Raw genomic sequence first — 18,467 nt, forward strand, 5'->3', positions numbered from 1 at the left:
GAGAGTCAAATCAGAGAACGGCTGTCTGGAAAAATCCGGTCTTCAGGAGCTCGTAAAAAAAGCAATGAAGAGGCAGCCAGCTTGATAAGACTCCATAACTAGGTCCAATTGGTTGAACTGCAGCTGGCTGCAAAAGACAATCCAGACTATCTGGATGCTAAACCACGAAGGGCTTTATTTACAGCTCAAACCAGCACCTTTAATTGGACCTGGAATCCAACTGAAAACCAATTTGGACTGCACAAAGCTGGTGTAACCTGCTCCCAGTATTGAACCTTGTTAGCCGCCCTGAGTCCTTCGGGAGATAGGGTGGCATATAAGTCCCAAAAATAAATAAACAAACAAACAAATAAATAAATAAATAAATAAATAGTGTGCAGCTGCTGTTAACCAGTTGCAATTTTGGAATAGTCTTTAAGGACAGCCCCAAGTATAGTGTGTTACAGTGGTCTGGATGCAGGGAATAACGAGGGCATAAGTTTTCATGGCCAATTTCTATTGCCTGTCATCATTTTCCTCTATGGTTGGCTATTATTACTTCAACTCCTTAGATAGGGAGGACCATACATAATTTTTCATTCAGTCCTTCGTAACAAAACTCTTATTATAATAGAGTTTTAGTAGGATACCAGATTTTATAGCCTTATAATTTTATACGCAGGAACTCCTACTCTGGGGACAGAGAGTCTTGATTTCATATTTCTCTTTCTGGCGCTTGGAAAAAGTTGTATTCCCAAGGTTGAAACTCCAGTGGCAGAAGACTTGAAAACAGTATAGGTCGTGGAAGGGATTACATTTGCCAGAAAATAAATGAAAAGAATTTTGTTTTTGTTTTTTTATTAGAGTTTTACAAAAACAAAATTTTACAATATATCCCCAAATCCCTCCCACCCCAAACCCACCCACTTCCCCCCCCACTTCCCAGAGCTAAATACAGGATTATAGTTACAATAATCATATTCTAAATAAAAATTATGCATGATATACAATTAACCAAATTCATAATGCACTTTAACTCTCTTTTAACATAACTACAAACAACATACCAATAACAATATCCCACTAAAATCTACTCATAAGCTAAATGGTACTTTTTAGTCCCATATTTGTTTTGAATATAATTTACCCTTCTCCTCCAAACTGAAATATATCTTTCCTGTGAATGATCCTTCAGATAAGCAGAAATCTTAGACATTTCTGCAAGATTCGAAACTTTAAACACCCATTCTTCTACAGTGGGCAAACTATCCTTCTTCCAATATTGTCCCACCAGTAACCGTGCTGCCGTTATCATGTTCAACATCAAGTTAGTTTCTTTAACATCACAATCTACAACAATGCCCAATAAAAACAATTGCGGGGAAAACTTTATCTTTCTCTTAAAAATCTTTTGAATGTTCCACCAAATTTTAATCCAAAAAGCTTTTATATTTCTACAAGTCCACCACATGTGAATATAGGTAGCTTCTAAACTACCACACCTCCAACATTTAGACTGTAAATTAGGATACATGTTGGACAGCTTCTTGGGATCCAGATGCCATCTATAAAACATTTTATAAAAATTTTCTCTTAAATTTTGAGCCTGGGTAAGTTTAACATTTCTGACCCAAATTATCTCCCAGGTGTCCAACGAAATTGGTTCCTGAATATTTTGTGCCCACTTTATCATGCAGTCTTTAACCAGTTCCGTTTCCGAATCCAATTCAATTAAAGCATTATATATCCTTTTTATATGTGCACAATTTGAATCTCTAATTTGCTTTACCAGAAAATAAATGAAAAGAATTTTGAATTCAGTGCTCCTTCCTCTAAATGGGAAAGTCCTGCACACTTTCCTCCTTCCAGCATAAGCCTTATATTGCTATAGATGTCCTGTAGTCTCCAAATTTGGAGCTCTTTGAAAAAGCTGGTAGCATTAGATATCTGCAATATCTTTCTCTTTCCTTTTTGTCCCAGCTGCTCATTCTAGTTTTGGGTCTTTCAGGTGCTGTTGGCTTATACAACATTGGATTCAGCTGCTGCATCAACTCATTGCTTCAAATCTTCTTAATGAACAGATACTTCACTGTGATACTTCGGAGGTGAGTCATGCTCAGAGAGAGTAGTTAATTTGTCCTCAATCTAAGGAGTGTTCCTTTTCCAACATCAGTACCTAGAAAACCATGGGTAATTTTGGAGACGCTAAGCAAGATTGGGCTGGTTAGTGTTTGTATGGGAAACTCCCCCTCGCTTAGATTGCATTGGTTTGTGGGAATGACCTTGGGAGACAGGAAGGAGAGCTACAGACTGGACAACCAGTCATTTAGTGATGGTTCAGAGTTACAACAACATTGAAAAAAAAATGACTTATGACAGCTTTTCATACTTATTTATTATTTATTTTAATTCCATTTATATCCCGCCCTTCTCCGAAGACTCAGGGCGGCTTACAAGCTTAGCAGTAGCCTTCATTCTATGTATATGCCTGCTTATTAGGGCTTTCACACACCCCACCCCAAGCGGCATTATTACAAAGTCAGCTTAATTGCCCCCAACAATCTGGGTCCTCATTTTACCTACCTCGTAAGGATGGAAGGCTGAGTCAACCTTGAGCCTGGTGGGATGCGAACCTGCACTAATTGCAGGCAGCTGGTGTTACTTAAGGAGGCATTAGCCCACTGCTCCACCAAGGCTCTTATGACTTATGACTGTTGTAACATCCCTGAGTCATGTGATCAAAATTCAGACATTTGGCAACTGGTTCATATTTATGATGATTTCAGTGTCCTGGTATCATGTGATTGATTAGCTTTTGCAACCTTCATCAGGGAAGCCAGATTGATTTAACAATTGTGTCATAAACTTAGCAACTGCAGTGATTCACTTAACTACTTGAGCAAGAAAGGTCATAAAATGGGGCAAATTTCACTTAACAGATGTCTCATTTATCAACTGAAATTTTGGGCTCAATTGTGGTTTTAAGTCAAGGACTACTTGTAGTTAACTTATCATTAGTTGCCTAGCAACCTGTTGAAGTTACAACCATCCCTCCAACTACTTATGATTTGCTTTCAAAGTTCTAATGTTACCTCTCCCCACGGTCACGTGACTGCATTCTAAGCGCACAGTGACCGAACCACATTTCAAGCATCCCACAGTGACATGATTGCAATTTTCAACATTTTTTGCCAGTTTCTTGCATTTACTTCTAATTTCCGACAAAAAACACTCTTTGGTATAATGGAATCTCTTAACAACCATGGTATTTGCTTAACGACTGCTGTGAAAAAAATTGTAAAAGTGGGTTCAGTTATGTGCTGACCTGCTTTATGACCTGTCATAAATAGGACTGTAATTGCCATGCTCAATTATGGTCATAATTATGGTCAAGGACTAGTGGTAGTAAGTTGCTTCTATATTTTTGCCCAGAAAATAATGTAGGCACGTGTAGTACATGGCTACGAGGAACCATGGAGGCAATAATGTGTGCAGACAGTTGAGAACTGAAAATAGGAAATACCTATTCTTATCTCTTCTTCTACCAATTTCTCTGGGTAAATGTTTAGGCAAGCCACCTCTTTTAACCCAGCCTCTCCATTTGCAGAATGAAAAAAAATGAACATTCCTTTACAGGATTGTTTGCAAAACCATAGAATAATTTCAACGTTTCCTATTTCACTTGTGGCTACTGTTATGATTAACTGGAACCATGAAGCTGGTGTGACTCCTTTAAACCAGGTGTGCAACACAATGCATTATTATTTAATAAAACATGTATTATTTACACAAATAATATTCTATTTTTATAAAAATAGTAAAGTTTTAAATTTCTACATTGAAGTTTTAAAGCCACATTTAAATCCTTGGCCTCCTCCCTCTTCTTTTTTATTTCTTTTTAAGGACCTGGCCTTCAAGAATGAGCTCAGTTTTTCCTAACTGTGACAGACAATCATATTTTAATTCTTTTCACTGCAGGATTAAAGTACCATTTGGAGCAGCAGAACAGAAGGCCAGTGTCCCTTACCAAATGCTTCTGCTGTTAGAAAGTATGCAGCGGGCCAAGGGGAAGGCTGTGCGCCCTTTCGATCTTATCTGCTGCCTTTCTCGTCACGGCGTGAGATGTAAGCAAGATCTGGAGCCTCTTGGGTACCATTTGGATGGCATAACCTTTAGGGCAGTCATGGCAAACCTTTTAGAGACTTGAGTGCCCAGACTGCAAACCAAAACCCACTTATGTATCGTCAGGTGCCAGGTGGATGTGGCCAATTGGGTGGGTGTGGCCAATTGGGTGGGCGTGGCTGCGGTGGTCACGGCAGACTGGGTCGGACTAAAAAGTTCAACCAATCAATTCCAACTTTGCGAGATCTTTTTTTTCCCCACGAGAAGTTGAAATTGATTGATTGATTGATTGAACCTTTTTATTTTTTTTTGCACATGGTGGCGGAGGCCTAAGCGAAAAGGTTTTATAAAACCCAGCTGATGGCACGCATGTCCACAGAGAGGGCTCTGCGTGCCACCGGTTCGCCACCACGGCTTTAGGGTTTGGAAAGCAAATAGTGTTAGCTGGGAAAGGCAAAACTCTGTAAATGGACTTATTGAGCTTATTAGGAGTCCAGAATGGGTTAAAAATATCTAGGGATTTGGAAAATGGAAGAATATAGTCAGGGAAGTAGATGAGAGTATCAGAATTTGGAAAACTAATGTAAAATCCCCTATGCTAAATTGTGGCTTATTGTCTCTTCTAGTGTTTGATCTCCACGATGCTTCAGAAGTCTATTACAAAATTTGGAGCCTGCTTAAAGGCCAAATCACAAACACAGACCTGGTAAAATCCTACTTTTATAAAGAAGAAAAAATACTTTTATCACTGTGGTTTTATAGAAGCATGACGAGTTAATTGATTGTAATCCCCTTTAAGAAAAGCCCAATTGCTGGACTTCACACTTTGACTACTCTCCATTCCTATTTGCTGTGGTGGCTGTCTGAGCATCCAGTGTTATTATTAGTGTAACGTAGTTTGGCTCTGAGTTTTAAATGGAAGCTTGAATGGAAAACAGTATTATGGGAAATGTGGGGCTGCCCTTGAGGACCACTCGGAGGCTTCAGCTGGTGCAGAATGCGGCCGCGCGAGTTGTGATGGGGGTCTCCCGATACTCCCATGTAACGCCTCTTCTCCGTGAGCTGCATTGGCTTCCAGTTGTCTTCCAGGTGCGATTCAAGGTGCTGGTGATGACCTATAAAGCCGTAAATGGCATGGGTCCGGATTATTTACAGGCGCACCTGCTGCCAGCGTCAATTTCCCATCGTCCTGTGTGCTCCCACAGGGAGGGCCTCCTCAGGGTGCCATCGGTTAGGGAGTGCCGGCCGGTGGCCCCCAGGGGGAGAGCATTCTCTGTGGGCGTGCCTGCCCTCTGGAATCAGCTGCCTATGGAGCTCCGGATGGCTCCTGACCTTCGCTCTTTTTGCCGTGACCTGAAAACCTGGTTATTTGAGCTTGCCGGCCTGGACTGAGGGATTGGGGTCTAAAATTTTAATTTAATTTATTAGTTTGGGGCTAATTTAATCTATTTTAACTTTTGTATGCTGTATTTTAATTGCCCTGTACACCGCCCTGAGTCCTTCAGGAGAAGGGCGGTATATAAATCTAATAAATAAATATGTAGCCTGCTCTAAGCTCTTGCCCTCTAAATAGACCTGAGCCTTCCACATGCATGACAGAAAGAGGTTCTTGGATTTGCAGTTCCAGCATGTGATTGTTATCAAATTAGGAAAGACTGGTACAAAATCACATTTCTGGGAAAGCAATATAATGATAATACAGTAATACCCATTGTCATCAGGGCACTGGGAACTATGTCCAAAAACTTTACAAAATACATCAAGAAATTGCAGCTTCCTGCAATAACTCCAGCAAAGCTACAAAAAACTGCGCTACTCGGAACATCTTACATTTTAAGGAGATACCTGGTTGATACCCAGGATGCTGGCAGCAACCCTTGTCAACCATTAGTGCCGGTCAGTTTGAGTGTTCATTTGACTGAGTTTCATGTTTTATGAATAAAAGTTTAATAATAATAATAATAATAATAATAATAATAATAATAATAATAATAATAATATTGTTTCCTTTTTTTTCTTCTCACTTTCCATCTGTTGAAGGTTGAAAGATTGACTCACCTGTATACCATCCGTTTACAAGAGCTCTTGGTGTGCCAGAAATGTTTCCATGAAATAAAGATAGACAGTAATCAGCTAATGCTTCATCTTCCAATGTTTGATTTTGATTCTCATCTGATTACTACTTTGGTAAGTTCCTTTGGGCATTTTTGAAAGACGGGAAGATGCAACCAAGATACTCTAAGGCAGGCATGTCAAACTTGCGATGTCGCGTGATGTGCGACGTATCACGACTTTTCCCCCATTGCCGGCAATGGGGTGGGCGCAGTTTCAGTATGATGCATTTGGCCCGCGGGTCGGCAGTTTGACATGCCTGCTGTAAGGTGAAAGCAGGAACTTCTTGAACTGAAGACAGGAACCTCTTGAGCTAATGGGCACATCTCTTTTAAAAATCTATGATCAAATAGGGCTGCATTCATGTAAATTCTAGAGAACGAGCATCTTGTGATTATTTGCTTGGTTAGTTTTACAGGTCATGATTTTAGTTATAATCTGCCCAGAGTCTCTTTGCAGAGTGAGATGGGTGGCATATAAACGTAATAAATAAATAAACATCAGATGAAAGGGAGAGTTGATACAGTTGATTTATTTATCAAATTTCTCTGCTGCCTAGTTCACTATTCAAGGTGACTGGGCAGCTTACAATACAATAAAAAGCATAAAAACAAAAACATTAAAGTTAACAGAAATTAGATACAACTAAAAATCAGTTACACGAGTGATAAGGAGGTGAGATCTTTTTTGTAACTCCACCAACCACCTCCAGTGTAAAGCATCTCCATCAGGGGCCCAAGCCAACTAGCAGAGCCAGGTTTTGAGGTTCTTCCAAAAGACCAAGAGTATGGAGATGGATATCGCCTCTGACAACAAGATATTCCAAAGGGCAGGGGCCACAGCAGAAAAGACCCTTTCTCTTAAACTTTACCTGCATGCTCTTTGATTATTTTAAATAGGTGGTAAAAGTGCATTTTCAGAGGTATTACTCTTAACATTACAACTGGTAGTTGGAATGATGCAACCTATAGCCGAATATATTTGGAGAATTGCAGGTTGGGAATTGGTAGCTTTATGGCCTCAATTTAAGTGGAAAGAATTAAATTTGGGATATATTGGAGGGAAGTGATATCTGTTCTTGCTTTCTACAATGTATTATTTCTCTTTTCCTAGGAAAATTCACTACACAGTTTTTTCAGACCAGAGCAATTAACTAAAGAAAATATGTGCTACTGTGCGAAGTGTGACAAGAAAACATCACATCTGCGGGTAATGCTGTTTTAGGTGGCATGATAGGAGAGATTATTCTTTTGGGAATTTCATTGCCTTTATATTTTAGGATTAAATTATTTGTTTGCCTAAGATAACTAGTATTGTATCTCTTTATGGCTGGAAAAAAATCACAAAGCAGTTCCATGGCTTTTGTCAAACACACCTTGGAAGAAGCTTCCAGTATATTTTACTTAATGTTAGACCCAGATTTTAGGCCGTCCTGGTTGATAATTTTGGAAATTGAAGTTTAATTGTATCACAATTGCATACAATTAAATTGTATTTAATTGTAGAGAAGTCCCATCTTTGCAGTTATTTTATTAATGGATTATTTTTTTACTGGTCCTTGAACCCCAGTTATGGTCCTTAAAGACTTTTTCAAGTACAGTTGGCCAGAATTGGTGTGTTTCAAACTAGGAAGAGGATACAGCCCTATCTCCCAGTGCCTATCAAGACTGTCTATTCAGACAGAATATTTTTTGCTGATTTTGCAGAGGATGAAAATAATGCATTTGCCATGTATGTTGACGCTGCATCTCGCTCGCTTCCGTTCCAAAGATGGCAACAGAACTAGGAAAGTCACACATAGCTTGGCTTTCCCACCAGAACTACATTTCAGCCGGATCTTGACACTGGAACAGTTTCATCCAGATGCTAAAACGAAGGTAGGATATTTACATGCATTCCCTCTGGCATTAAGGCTACTATAATTTAGGGTGAGCAATTGCGACCTGAGGGGTAAAGCCAATCCTTGAACTCCAGTCATGGTCTTTAAAGCTTTGGATAATATAATAACCCCAAAGTGGTATTTCAGAGCAGGAGGAAGACACAGCCATTTCTCCATGGATTTTCCATTGTTTATCAAGGTGTCCATTCAGACAGAGCTTTCTGATATTCTCTAATCTGTTCAGCTGGAGACATCTTAGTCCTTATATCCTGGATGTTTTCCTTCAGCCCGGTTCTAGAAAAATATATATGAAGGTACTTTGGATCCCCTCCCCAAAAAAACCCTGAAATGCAGATCTTAACAAGTCCAGTGTCAGTGTAAAGCAGTGTGTAACTGTGCAGTCTTGTGTTTACAGGGAATTAGATCTTTCTCTCTTTGTCTGAAAGAGATATATTGGGAAAAGATAAAATGAGAATCACATTATAAATAAAATCACATTTCAAATAAAATAACACAATCAGCCTAGTTGTTTTCTCTGGAAACTAGACTGGCCTGATCTATGATAGCCTGAAAATTTTTCAAGACCGCTGTTCCAGAGGATCTTGAGGAATGACTATTCCCCATTTTTACTTACATATTTCTTATTTATTACCAAATACTGTATTACTTACTGGTTGTTCATTATTTTTATTTACTGTGGAAATTTTATATTAGTATGTAAACTGCATTGATTTACCAGAATAGATATAGATAGATATAGATAGATAGATATAGATAGATAGATAGATAGATAGATAGATAGATAGATAGATAGATAGACAGATAAAAACATTGTATCTTTTCTTATTTTTTAATCTAATAGTTTTGTAGAATATAAAGGGTAAATGAAGGTGAGTTTTAGGTGAAACGGAGAAGCTGACTGGCTTTACCCAATCATGAAGAGGTTCTTGGTTGATGTCTACATCTAGTCAGCAAATCAGAAATGATTGAGAGACTAAACCCACTTCCTTAAGACATTTGTAGAATTATAAAAGTAGTTTGATTTTCACCTTTCACGTTTTGCCTTTGTATAAATCATTATACGAGTCTGAGGATGAAAGCTGTTTTCCATTTATTCAGGATACTTAATATGAGGTGGCTTTATAAAATGTTTTAGGGTGCCTTATTATGCCAGTTCTTTCCCCTTGGAGAAGGAAATGGTATCCAAGAAGCCAGCCCAAGACTGAAGGAGAGGGGCATGCCAGCACCATCAGCAAATGGCTAATAGACATGAGGCTCTATAATCATGTGTGAATCATTTTGACTGTGCCAATAATAGAAGAGTTTACCAAGTGCATTAGATGTTATTAACCTTGAAACAGCCATGGTTTATTTGAGAAACTCTACTTTAAAGCCAGAAAAGATCAGGATGAGGTGAAGGAAACATCACAGAGACACTATAGGGCATATTCGTAGCATAGTTAGATGCAGGTGGAGGAAATGCCTTTTTTCCCCATCCAACTTGCTCTGCCAAGCAGCTACTTGAAAACTCTCAATCATCTTATCTACTTCCTGCATCAGGATTCTTCCCTGCTCTCTCCCCCAAAATAAGCAATTGCTTTGTTGGTAAAATGCCCTAACTACTCTATAGAAAGCAAGCCTACAAAAATGGTACTTGTTAGGGGAAAGAGTTGAAACAAAAGAGCTCATGTTGTGGACAATTGTCCTTTGACAGTAGAAGGTCCAGGAATGATGTGACAATAATAGTCATTCCCTATTAAAAGAAGAAAGTGTTGCATCTGCTTTGTTCCTCAAAATATTGTTCTGTACTTCTTTCCAGTGTGATGGGATGTATGATCTCTTCGCGGTGATAGCCCACTCGGGACCAGCTGACTTTGGGCATTATTGTGCCTATATCTGGAGTCTCACTGAATATAAGTGGTATTGTTTCAACGATTCCAGTGTTTGTCAGGTGAGAAAGCCAGACACTCCTGGAGATAGTCTTTCAGAATCAACGATCACTTCCAATGTTGCTAGATACATTTTGACTTGAATCTGGGGCTCCTGCAGGCAGAATGGGATAACTCACCATAGACTCTCCTCAGGGTTGTGTCCTAAGTCCGCTGTTGTTCACCTTGTTGACTGATGACTCTGGTGCCAGGTTTGCCACCAACCACATTGTGAAGTATGCGAATGATACAACAGTAGTGGGCCTTATTTAAGATGACAGTGAGGCTGCTTACCACAAGGAAGTAGAGGGTTTGATGAGCTGGTGTAACAAAAACAGCCTCGTTTTAAACATAGGAAAAACCGAAGAGATCGTTGTTAATTTTAGAAAAGGCAGGCACAGCCACACTCCTCTGTGCATTAATGATTCATCTGGTAGCAGCATCACGTTTCTGGGTATGCAGCTGATGAACAGACTACCTTGGTCGCTCAGCAACGAGTCACTGCACAGCAGCGCCTGCATGTTCTGCGTCACATGAGAAAAACACAACTTCCTTCCCCTGTCCTTACCACTTTCTACAGAGGGACGATCAAGAGCGTCCTGTCATATGGCATTAACAGTCTGGTTTGGAAGCATCACTGCTTCAGATAGGAAGGCAGTGCAGAGAGTGGTAAGGATGGCAGAAAAGATCATTGGTAGTTCACTTTCTTCTATAAGCGATCTTGAGCAAAGTCTGCAGGATTGTCTGGGATGCTAACATCTTCTTCACAACCTATTTTCTTTGTTACCTTCTGGGAGGAGGCTCTGTGGTATCCGACGCAGAACATCCAGATTCAGTCACAGTTTTGTTCCATATAGCATCAAACTTGTGAACTCTCAAATTTCTTCTTTCTACTATGTATTCAAAATGGACAGTGGTGTGTGTGTGTGTTTGTAGATATATACGTAACACACTGTACATATACATACATGCATATACATATATATACGTGTGTGTGTGTGTTATAGGTATGGGCAGATATATACTTTATTTTGAGAGCAGGCAATAATTTCATTTTTAATGTGGGCCAGGGTGCTCATAGTAAAAAGGGCTGGATGTGGTCCTGGGGTTGTAAAATACCAGGTCTGATCTATGCTATGGACTAATTTGCTTTATGTTGTTTGACAAACAATAATTAACATAAACCATGACTTTCCATTCAATAGGTGAAACGTGTTTTGAAAAATATCCTTGACTGTGGATGCTTGTGCTTTATATTCTGCAGGTATCCTGGGATGATATCAAATCTACTTATGGAAGACAATATCTCTGTTGGTAAGAAAGAAAGCCAGGTTTTATTCTAATCCATCTGAAATAGTAGTTCAGAGGCAGAAGAAGGTGGAAACCACCGAATACAGCTGGCTGTATGGAGAACAAAATTAGATCGGTACAGTATACAGGTAGTCCTTGACTTATGACCACAGTTGAGCACAAAATGTCCATTGCTAAGACAGGTGTTCAGTGAGTTTTGCTCCATTTTACGACCTTTCTTGCCACAGTTGTTAAGTGAATCACTGCAATTGTTAAGTTAGGAACACAGTTGTTAAGTGAATTCGGTTTCCCCACTGACTCTGCTTGTCAGAAGGTCTGAAAAGGCAGTCACATGACCCGGGACATTGCAAGCAGGATAAATATGAGCCAATTGCCAAACTCTGAATTTTGCTCATGTGACCATGGGGAAACTGCAATGGTTGTAGGTATAAAAACCGGTCATAAGTCACTTTTTTCAGTATTATTTTAACTTTGGCCACTAAATGGATGGTTGTAAGTTGAGGACTATCTGTATTGTTTTTTCCTCCCTATTGATTATGACACATTCGGAGGACACCAAGTTGCTTGTGCCAGCTAGAAACAAGTTAAATTGACTGAATTCCGGGCAAAAAACTTCATATGATTCTGTGTACTTCCCTGAAAGATGTTTGAAGGAATAATTCTTGTGTTATCAGTTGATCTGCTTTCCCATTATTCATAATTTCTTTCATGTTTCGCAGGGGTGAAACTGCCTACCTTCTGATTTACATGAGAAGGAATAGCAGATCCCTCTGAATGGAAATGAAGATTCACAGTAACTGGGAAAGCCCATTCACGCTTCCTGAATTAACAGAACCCAGCAAGTTGAACCCATTTTCCATCAACATCCGTGAATGAGAATGCACATGAAAAATGTACATCTCAAAGAGAGAGTTGGGAATGTAGTTGTTGTTGTTAGTTGCGAAGTCGTGTCCGACCCATCGCGACCCTATGGACAACGTTCCTCCAGGCCTTCCTGTCCTCTACCAGGGAATGTAGTTAGCCCTCCAGAAAATGAGTACATAAACAAAAGAATGAATTTCTTTCTAAATAGCTCTGGAAAGCTGTCCATAATTCCTTCTTGGGGGGGGGTCCAATTTCTAGAATGATCACAATTTATCAATTAGCATAGAAGCAAATTTTAGTATTTCTGCATGAGAGTAATATATACTAGTGTGGCTGTTTAAAATGAACTTACGTACTTGAAATTGCATTTTCAGTGACCTGAGTAACTTGCTTTCTCTTTAGGGGGACATAGTTTTATACAATGGTTAACTACCAGCTACTCTGTCCTACAGACAGTCATAGGAATTGTAAGATGCTGCAATCAAAAAAGAGACTTTACATCTGCTTAAATTCTGGCACATTGTATAATAGAAGAACATTTGGAGCATATATATTCTTAGATCAACAAGTTTGTAATTTGCTATACATATCAACATCAGTCATATAGAATGAGCTCTACTCTCTTATGATTACTCCAGTGCTTTAATTTGATGTATTTTATGATGATGTAATTCCTTGGAATGGGGAAGTGAATGAAATGACACTATTTTTCCCGAAAATGAATGGTTACTTGATCTATCTCAGGTTTCCTTGGACATGTTCATAAGACTGACAAATGAGTGATGCAGTATAAAAAATAGCCAACTGGCTAGAAAATTAGCTACTTGGCTTGGTGATGGAATAATAATTAGTTGCGCTGGATTAGCAAGCATATAAATTTAATAAATAAATATCAAATTCTGACTAAGATAGCAAAAGGGTTTGTAGCTACAACAGATTTGCTTTATTTCAGTTTTGCTTTATAGTATATTATTTATAATAATATAGTGTTTTATATATTTATAAACTAATTGTTTATAAATAATCAGCATCATCAACTTATTGCAATATTTATGAATAATGTTATATTTTAATTACGTTTTTTTTGCTTGGAAAATATTCTGTGTCATGAAGCAGTTAAGTAGTTCTCTGAAGATGCAGAAAGAGAGTTAATCATAGCCTTCTATTAAGTTGATGTGAAACCTCTGATGGGAGCAGATCTAATAAAAATGCAATTAAGGATTGTAGCAGATCATACATGAGTTTTAATTCAATTATGGAATATTAAGGTGTGTTTGGGCTTTGGAAAATCCAATGTGAAGATATACTGAATACAATTTGTACAACCCATGTTTATATTAAGGTTGAGGAATTCTAGAGGGCAATGTTAATCAGATCTGGATACAGGTTTCCTCTCCATGTTTTTTGTTCATGTAATGACCCTCTGGCAAAGTAGACAGGCCAAATCTAACCTTACAAGTTTTGGTTTCTCCAGCCCTACTAGTTTTTAGAAGAGAAAGTGCTTGGGTTGAGTCTAATTTCTACCTTTCCCTTTTAAAAGACGATTTGAAACAAAACATTAGTAGTGGAGAAAGCATTCAAGGTTGGGAAGAAAGTTGATCCCAAGAAAATGGTTTGCTGAAGAAAGAAGAGAACATCCTCATATGCTGAGTGTGCTTCATCTTGGTTACAAAATGCCAACAAACTCATTGGAGAAGTTTGACTGAAAGGATGTCCAGGTATACTAGATATCTTGCCTCTTCTTTCTGCTGCTGCAAAGGAGACATTCCTTAAGGAAGCTGGGCTAAGAAATCAAGAACCACATTGTTTCCAACCGATTGACAGCAGAGGGCAGCCTAAGTATGAGGCAGAGAAATTCCATTTCCGCCCCCCCCCCCAGTGGTGCAAAAGAATTAGCTTTAGAAATGTATTCCAAGGGAGAATAGAATTTTGGCTAAATTTTCTTGGATGGAGTGGTGTGTTCTTGGACGCATCCAATATTAGAGGACGAAGAAATGCTTTGTGGATTTTAACATTGCCAGTTGCTTTTTATGTGTTAATTTTATTTATTTATATCCCACCTTTATTATTATTTTTTATAAACCAACTCAAGGTATTGAACATAGTTAATACTCCTCCTTCCTCCTCCTCTTTTCCCCACAATAACTCTTGAGATGAATTGGGCTAAGAAAAGAGTACCAGAGTTACCCATATGGTTTTTATTTCCAACTTTTTCTTCGATTGTACAACTTTCAGGAATCTCTCTATTTTATCTCTACAATAAACTTAGAGGTAGGTTGCTTTGAGAGTGATTGGTTCAAAGTCGCACGATCAATTTTTACCGCAGTGGAAGGGGCTTGAACCTGGATTTCCCCATTTCTCATCCAACACTCCTAATTCACATTACACTATACTGGATTTTTTTACCTGCAAAAAATTTGCTTGTAAGGATCCTACTTCCAGGGATGCATGGCTGTAAATCTGCCCTCCCATCTCTTTATGGTGGAGGAGACATGATAACCCACCTTCCACGGAAAGATTGGGATCAGTTATGCAGGAGAGTTTAAACATATAAATTACACTGCCATTATAGCAGACATGTCAAACACAAGGCCCGGGGGCCGGATGCAGCCCGCGAAGTGGTTTTATGTGGCCCGCGAAGCCATCCTGGAAACAGTGAGGGAACGGCCCCCACTGCCTTGGCCCTGGCCCAGAGACTCTCCTTCTGCCAGAGACCCTCAGATCTGTCCCACTCCTGCCCAGGCCCCCATAGGCACCCTTGATGCGAATGATGTAGAGCTGGCCATGCCCGCCCAGTAGGCCATACACACTCTAGCCATGCCCACCCAGTAGGCCATGCCCACCCAGGCCACACCCACCCGGCCCCTTGAGGGCAACCGCAATGCTGATGCAGCCCTCAGTGAAATTGAGTTTGACACCCCTGCATTATAGGTTCAATCAGGGCTGAGAAACCTTAGATCAATCCTTTTGATCTAAGCAGGGTTACAAACAAGAAAGAGATGCTGGGTGTTCTCATATTGAATAGCCTTTCCCAACCTAGAAGCTTCCATGTTGGGTGCTTTGTTAACTCCCAGAATTCTCAGAAATGGAAATGTTTGTTGGGAATTATGGGAACTGAAGTCCATGATACCTTGAGGCCTCCAATTTTCTTGCCTTGTTCCTTGGTTTACATACAGTTGTCCTAAAATTTGTAAAAGATAAACGTAAAGGTTCCCCTGCACATGCGTGCTAGTCGTTTCCAACTCTAGGGGCCGGTGCTCATCTCCGTTTCAAAGCCGAAGAGCCAGCGCTTGTCCGAGGACGTCTCCGTGGTTATGTGGCTGGCATGACTAGATGCCAAAGGTGCACGGAATGCTGTTACCTTCCCACCGTAGTGGTCCCTATTTTTCTACTTGCATTTTGACGTGCTTTCGAACTGCTAGGTTGGCAGAAGCTGGGACGAGTAACAGGCGCTCACTCTGCTGCGCGGCACTCGGGATTCGACCCGCCAAACTGCCGACCTTCTGATCGACAAGCTCAGCGTCCTAACCCACTGAGCTGTACTTAAAAAAAAATGTAGAATTTTTAACCTAGTACTTCTCAACATTGGCAACTGCACGCTGTCCTTCTGTGATTAGGTCACAGTTCAGTAGATTGTATGAAGCCAGGCAACAGGGTTAGTTGACTTTAACTGGCAAGAATACAAATTCTGATGTATATGAAGAAATCGTTCCCTATGATATGAACCCTTCAAAATTGGGACAACTTACCCGATGATGAGATAGGCTCATCATCAGATAAGAAAAAGTTGGGAGAGTTACTGATAAAAGACTATGATTGTATTTCACACCAAATTCCCATCTATAGTATATTCAATCCTGGCTTTGTTTGAAACGTTGAGCATAACCATATCTGCTGGCTTGGTGCCACATGCAGAGTTATGAAGGAGTCGACCACAATTTAATGAATGAAAACCCAGCTCCTGAGGTCTCTGTTCTTGATCCAGTCCATTGAAAAAGGCAGGACAATTGTACAGGAAAAACTTTTAGAAAAGCATGTGTCTTGCAGAGTTTTGCTTTGCAATAATATAGATTTTTCTACTGTCATCGATCAGAATTGCACTTCTTAGGTTAGAATAGCCTTCACAATTCATTTAAGGTCCTAAAACAATGGTCAAGTATGCACAAATTTCTTTTGTATCTCTTTAGCCATTGAATAATTCCTCTTTATAAATCAATGTGCCACTGCTTCAACATGGAAAATTTCAATTATAGAGGAAAAATTTGCAGAAAGCTGAGGGCAAAGGATGACAGCACTGCTTACTGAACTCAAGTGGCCTTGGAGAGAGAGGACCTGCTGTCTTGTCCAGTAAACAAAGAGGGACTTCTAAAAGGCTTTTCCAAAATCTTTTGAGTTCTGTCTTGCAGCTCAAATTGAATCTTTAGGCAGAGAAGTTTTGTTTATTTAGCACAGACAATGAGGCATTGATTCGGTCAATCCCTTCCAGCCCAGCTTGCTTAAGGATCTTGTTTTCAGATGAACAAGGAACCCAAAAATGACCTGTCTCTCTTCTTCACCTTCCTCAGGGAGAAGATCAACCTAGCAAGTTTGTTTCATGGCTTATCAAGAAAAACAACAACAATCTCTTTCCTCTTTCAGTGAATGGACGTGATTGAAGCACAAATTACTTCAGGTAGCCCTTGACTTACCACCATAATTGAGCCTGCAATTTCAGTCATAAGTTGTGATGTTTGTAAAGCAGGTCATTGTGTGACAATAACCGATTTTACAACCTTTCTTATGGTGGTTGTTAAGCAAATGCCATGGCCATTAAGTGAATGGTCATTGTTTGCTATGGGTTTTTTTTTCTCCTGAAACCAAAAATGTTGGCAATCGCAGTCCCCTGACCAAGGAATGCTGCAAACAGCCAAAAATACAGACCTCTTTGTCCAAAATTTGATCATGTGAGCAAATCATGTGAGGGGGGGATGTTGGTGTAGCAGAGGTGGACATTGGAACTTTGAATCCAGGTCTTATGTGCTTTTTGGGGGGAGTCCATTGTAGCTTCAAACAGTCACTAAGCGACCGTAAGTCAAGGGCTACCCGTTATAAATAAATCATTGTTATCAATGACTTCTCTATGTTTCTATCAGAATGAGGCGATATGAAGGAAATCTGGAGTCCCCAAGTCTGTGCTTCCTTTCCAAGAGGGGACATTTTTCTTTGGAGAACTAACTGCCAGGAAGACAGTTGCAAGCTTTTATGAGAAATGAGCTTTCAACAAAACAGAGCACCAACTTCAAGTGTTCTTTGTACTTTCAATAAATCCTCTTCACTCCACCCAGAGGCATTGTTACAAAAGAAAATGGTGGGCGATTGCAGCAAGGGCAGTGTTTGGTTTCTGACACCTGGGTATTTTGAAATTGGCCCACACTGGTTACTATATGACAAATGCCTGTGAGATGCTTTCAATATTCCGGGTGGGGACATTGGTTTGTGAAAATTTGGGGACTCTGAGGTGATCCCATATTTGTGTGTTATTAACTAGTTATCTAGCTAGAGGTATAAGATGGAACAGAAGATGCATTCATCAATCTTAATTATTCTTGGACTTTCTGAGGGAAGGGCAATTGTTAAACAGCACTTATAGAACATTTCTATCTAGACTGACAGAGGACTTACTGTATAAAGAAATCTTTTAAACATCAGTATGAATGGTCCTCAATTTACAGGTTTAGTGATTGTGGCAGCAGGCTAGAAAGGGGAAGACCATGAGTTCAAATCCTGCCTCAGCCATGAAAGTCAGCTGGGTGACTTTGGGTCAGTCACTGTCTCTCAGTTCAACCTGCCTCACAGGGTTATTGTAGGGAAAATAAGAGGAGGAAGGTGTATTGGATAAATTTGCTCCCTAAAAATAATCAGGCAGGATACAAACAAACAAACAAACAAACAAACCACAATTGGGACCAGAATTTCCAAATGATAAATGGGACTCCACGTGAGAGGCTTTTGAGGGGAAAAAACCCAAATGTATGAAGTTGATTTATCAGATTCTTAAGGGGGCTTTGTGATTCCACAGCTATTGAAGTGTTTTTGTCACAGCATGACACCTGGGAAGTAGGCCCTATCAAGTTTTGATAAAGAAGACTAAGAGAACATGGAAACTTCTGTGGGTTTCAGAAGAAAAACAGAGTGTCCACAATGGCTTTCTCAGATACCAAATGTGCCCACAGATGCCAAAAGGTGAGGTCACCCACCTGCACCCATGTTCTGCAACCAGAGGTTAGCTAAGG

General features: G+C 39.8%; 1 protein-coding gene across 1 annotated transcript in view; it reads left to right on the top strand.

Annotated features, from left to right (window-relative positions):
• USP18 (ubiquitin specific peptidase 18) overlaps window positions 1-17,514 on the top strand; it is a gene marked incomplete at its 5' end in the record, with an annotated part of 29,999 nt that extends 12,485 nt beyond the window's left edge. Inside the window, 11 exons of the mRNA XM_083365392.1 lie at window positions 1,988-2,084; window positions 3,958-4,103; window positions 4,728-4,807; window positions 6,142-6,288; window positions 7,327-7,422; window positions 7,920-8,090; window positions 9,912-10,043; window positions 11,285-11,334; window positions 12,051-13,913; window positions 16,761-16,867; window positions 17,328-17,514. Of these exons, the coding sequence (XP_083221518.1) occupies window positions 1,988-2,084; window positions 3,958-4,103; window positions 4,728-4,807; window positions 6,142-6,288; window positions 7,327-7,422; window positions 7,920-8,090; window positions 9,912-10,043; window positions 11,285-11,334; window positions 12,051-12,105 (974 nt within the window). The 3' untranslated portion in view covers window positions 12,106-13,913; window positions 16,761-16,867; window positions 17,328-17,514. The remainder of the gene's footprint in view (window positions 1-1,987; window positions 2,085-3,957; window positions 4,104-4,727; window positions 4,808-6,141; window positions 6,289-7,326; window positions 7,423-7,919; window positions 8,091-9,911; window positions 10,044-11,284; window positions 11,335-12,050; window positions 13,914-16,760; window positions 16,868-17,327) is intronic.
• Window positions 17,515-18,467: the final 953 nt, after the last annotated feature.

Source organism: Vipera ursinii (assembly GCF_947247035.1).
Source record: "Vipera ursinii genome assembly, chromosome: 6".
Lineage (NCBI taxonomy): Eukaryota > Metazoa > Chordata > Lepidosauria > Squamata > Viperidae > Vipera > Vipera ursinii.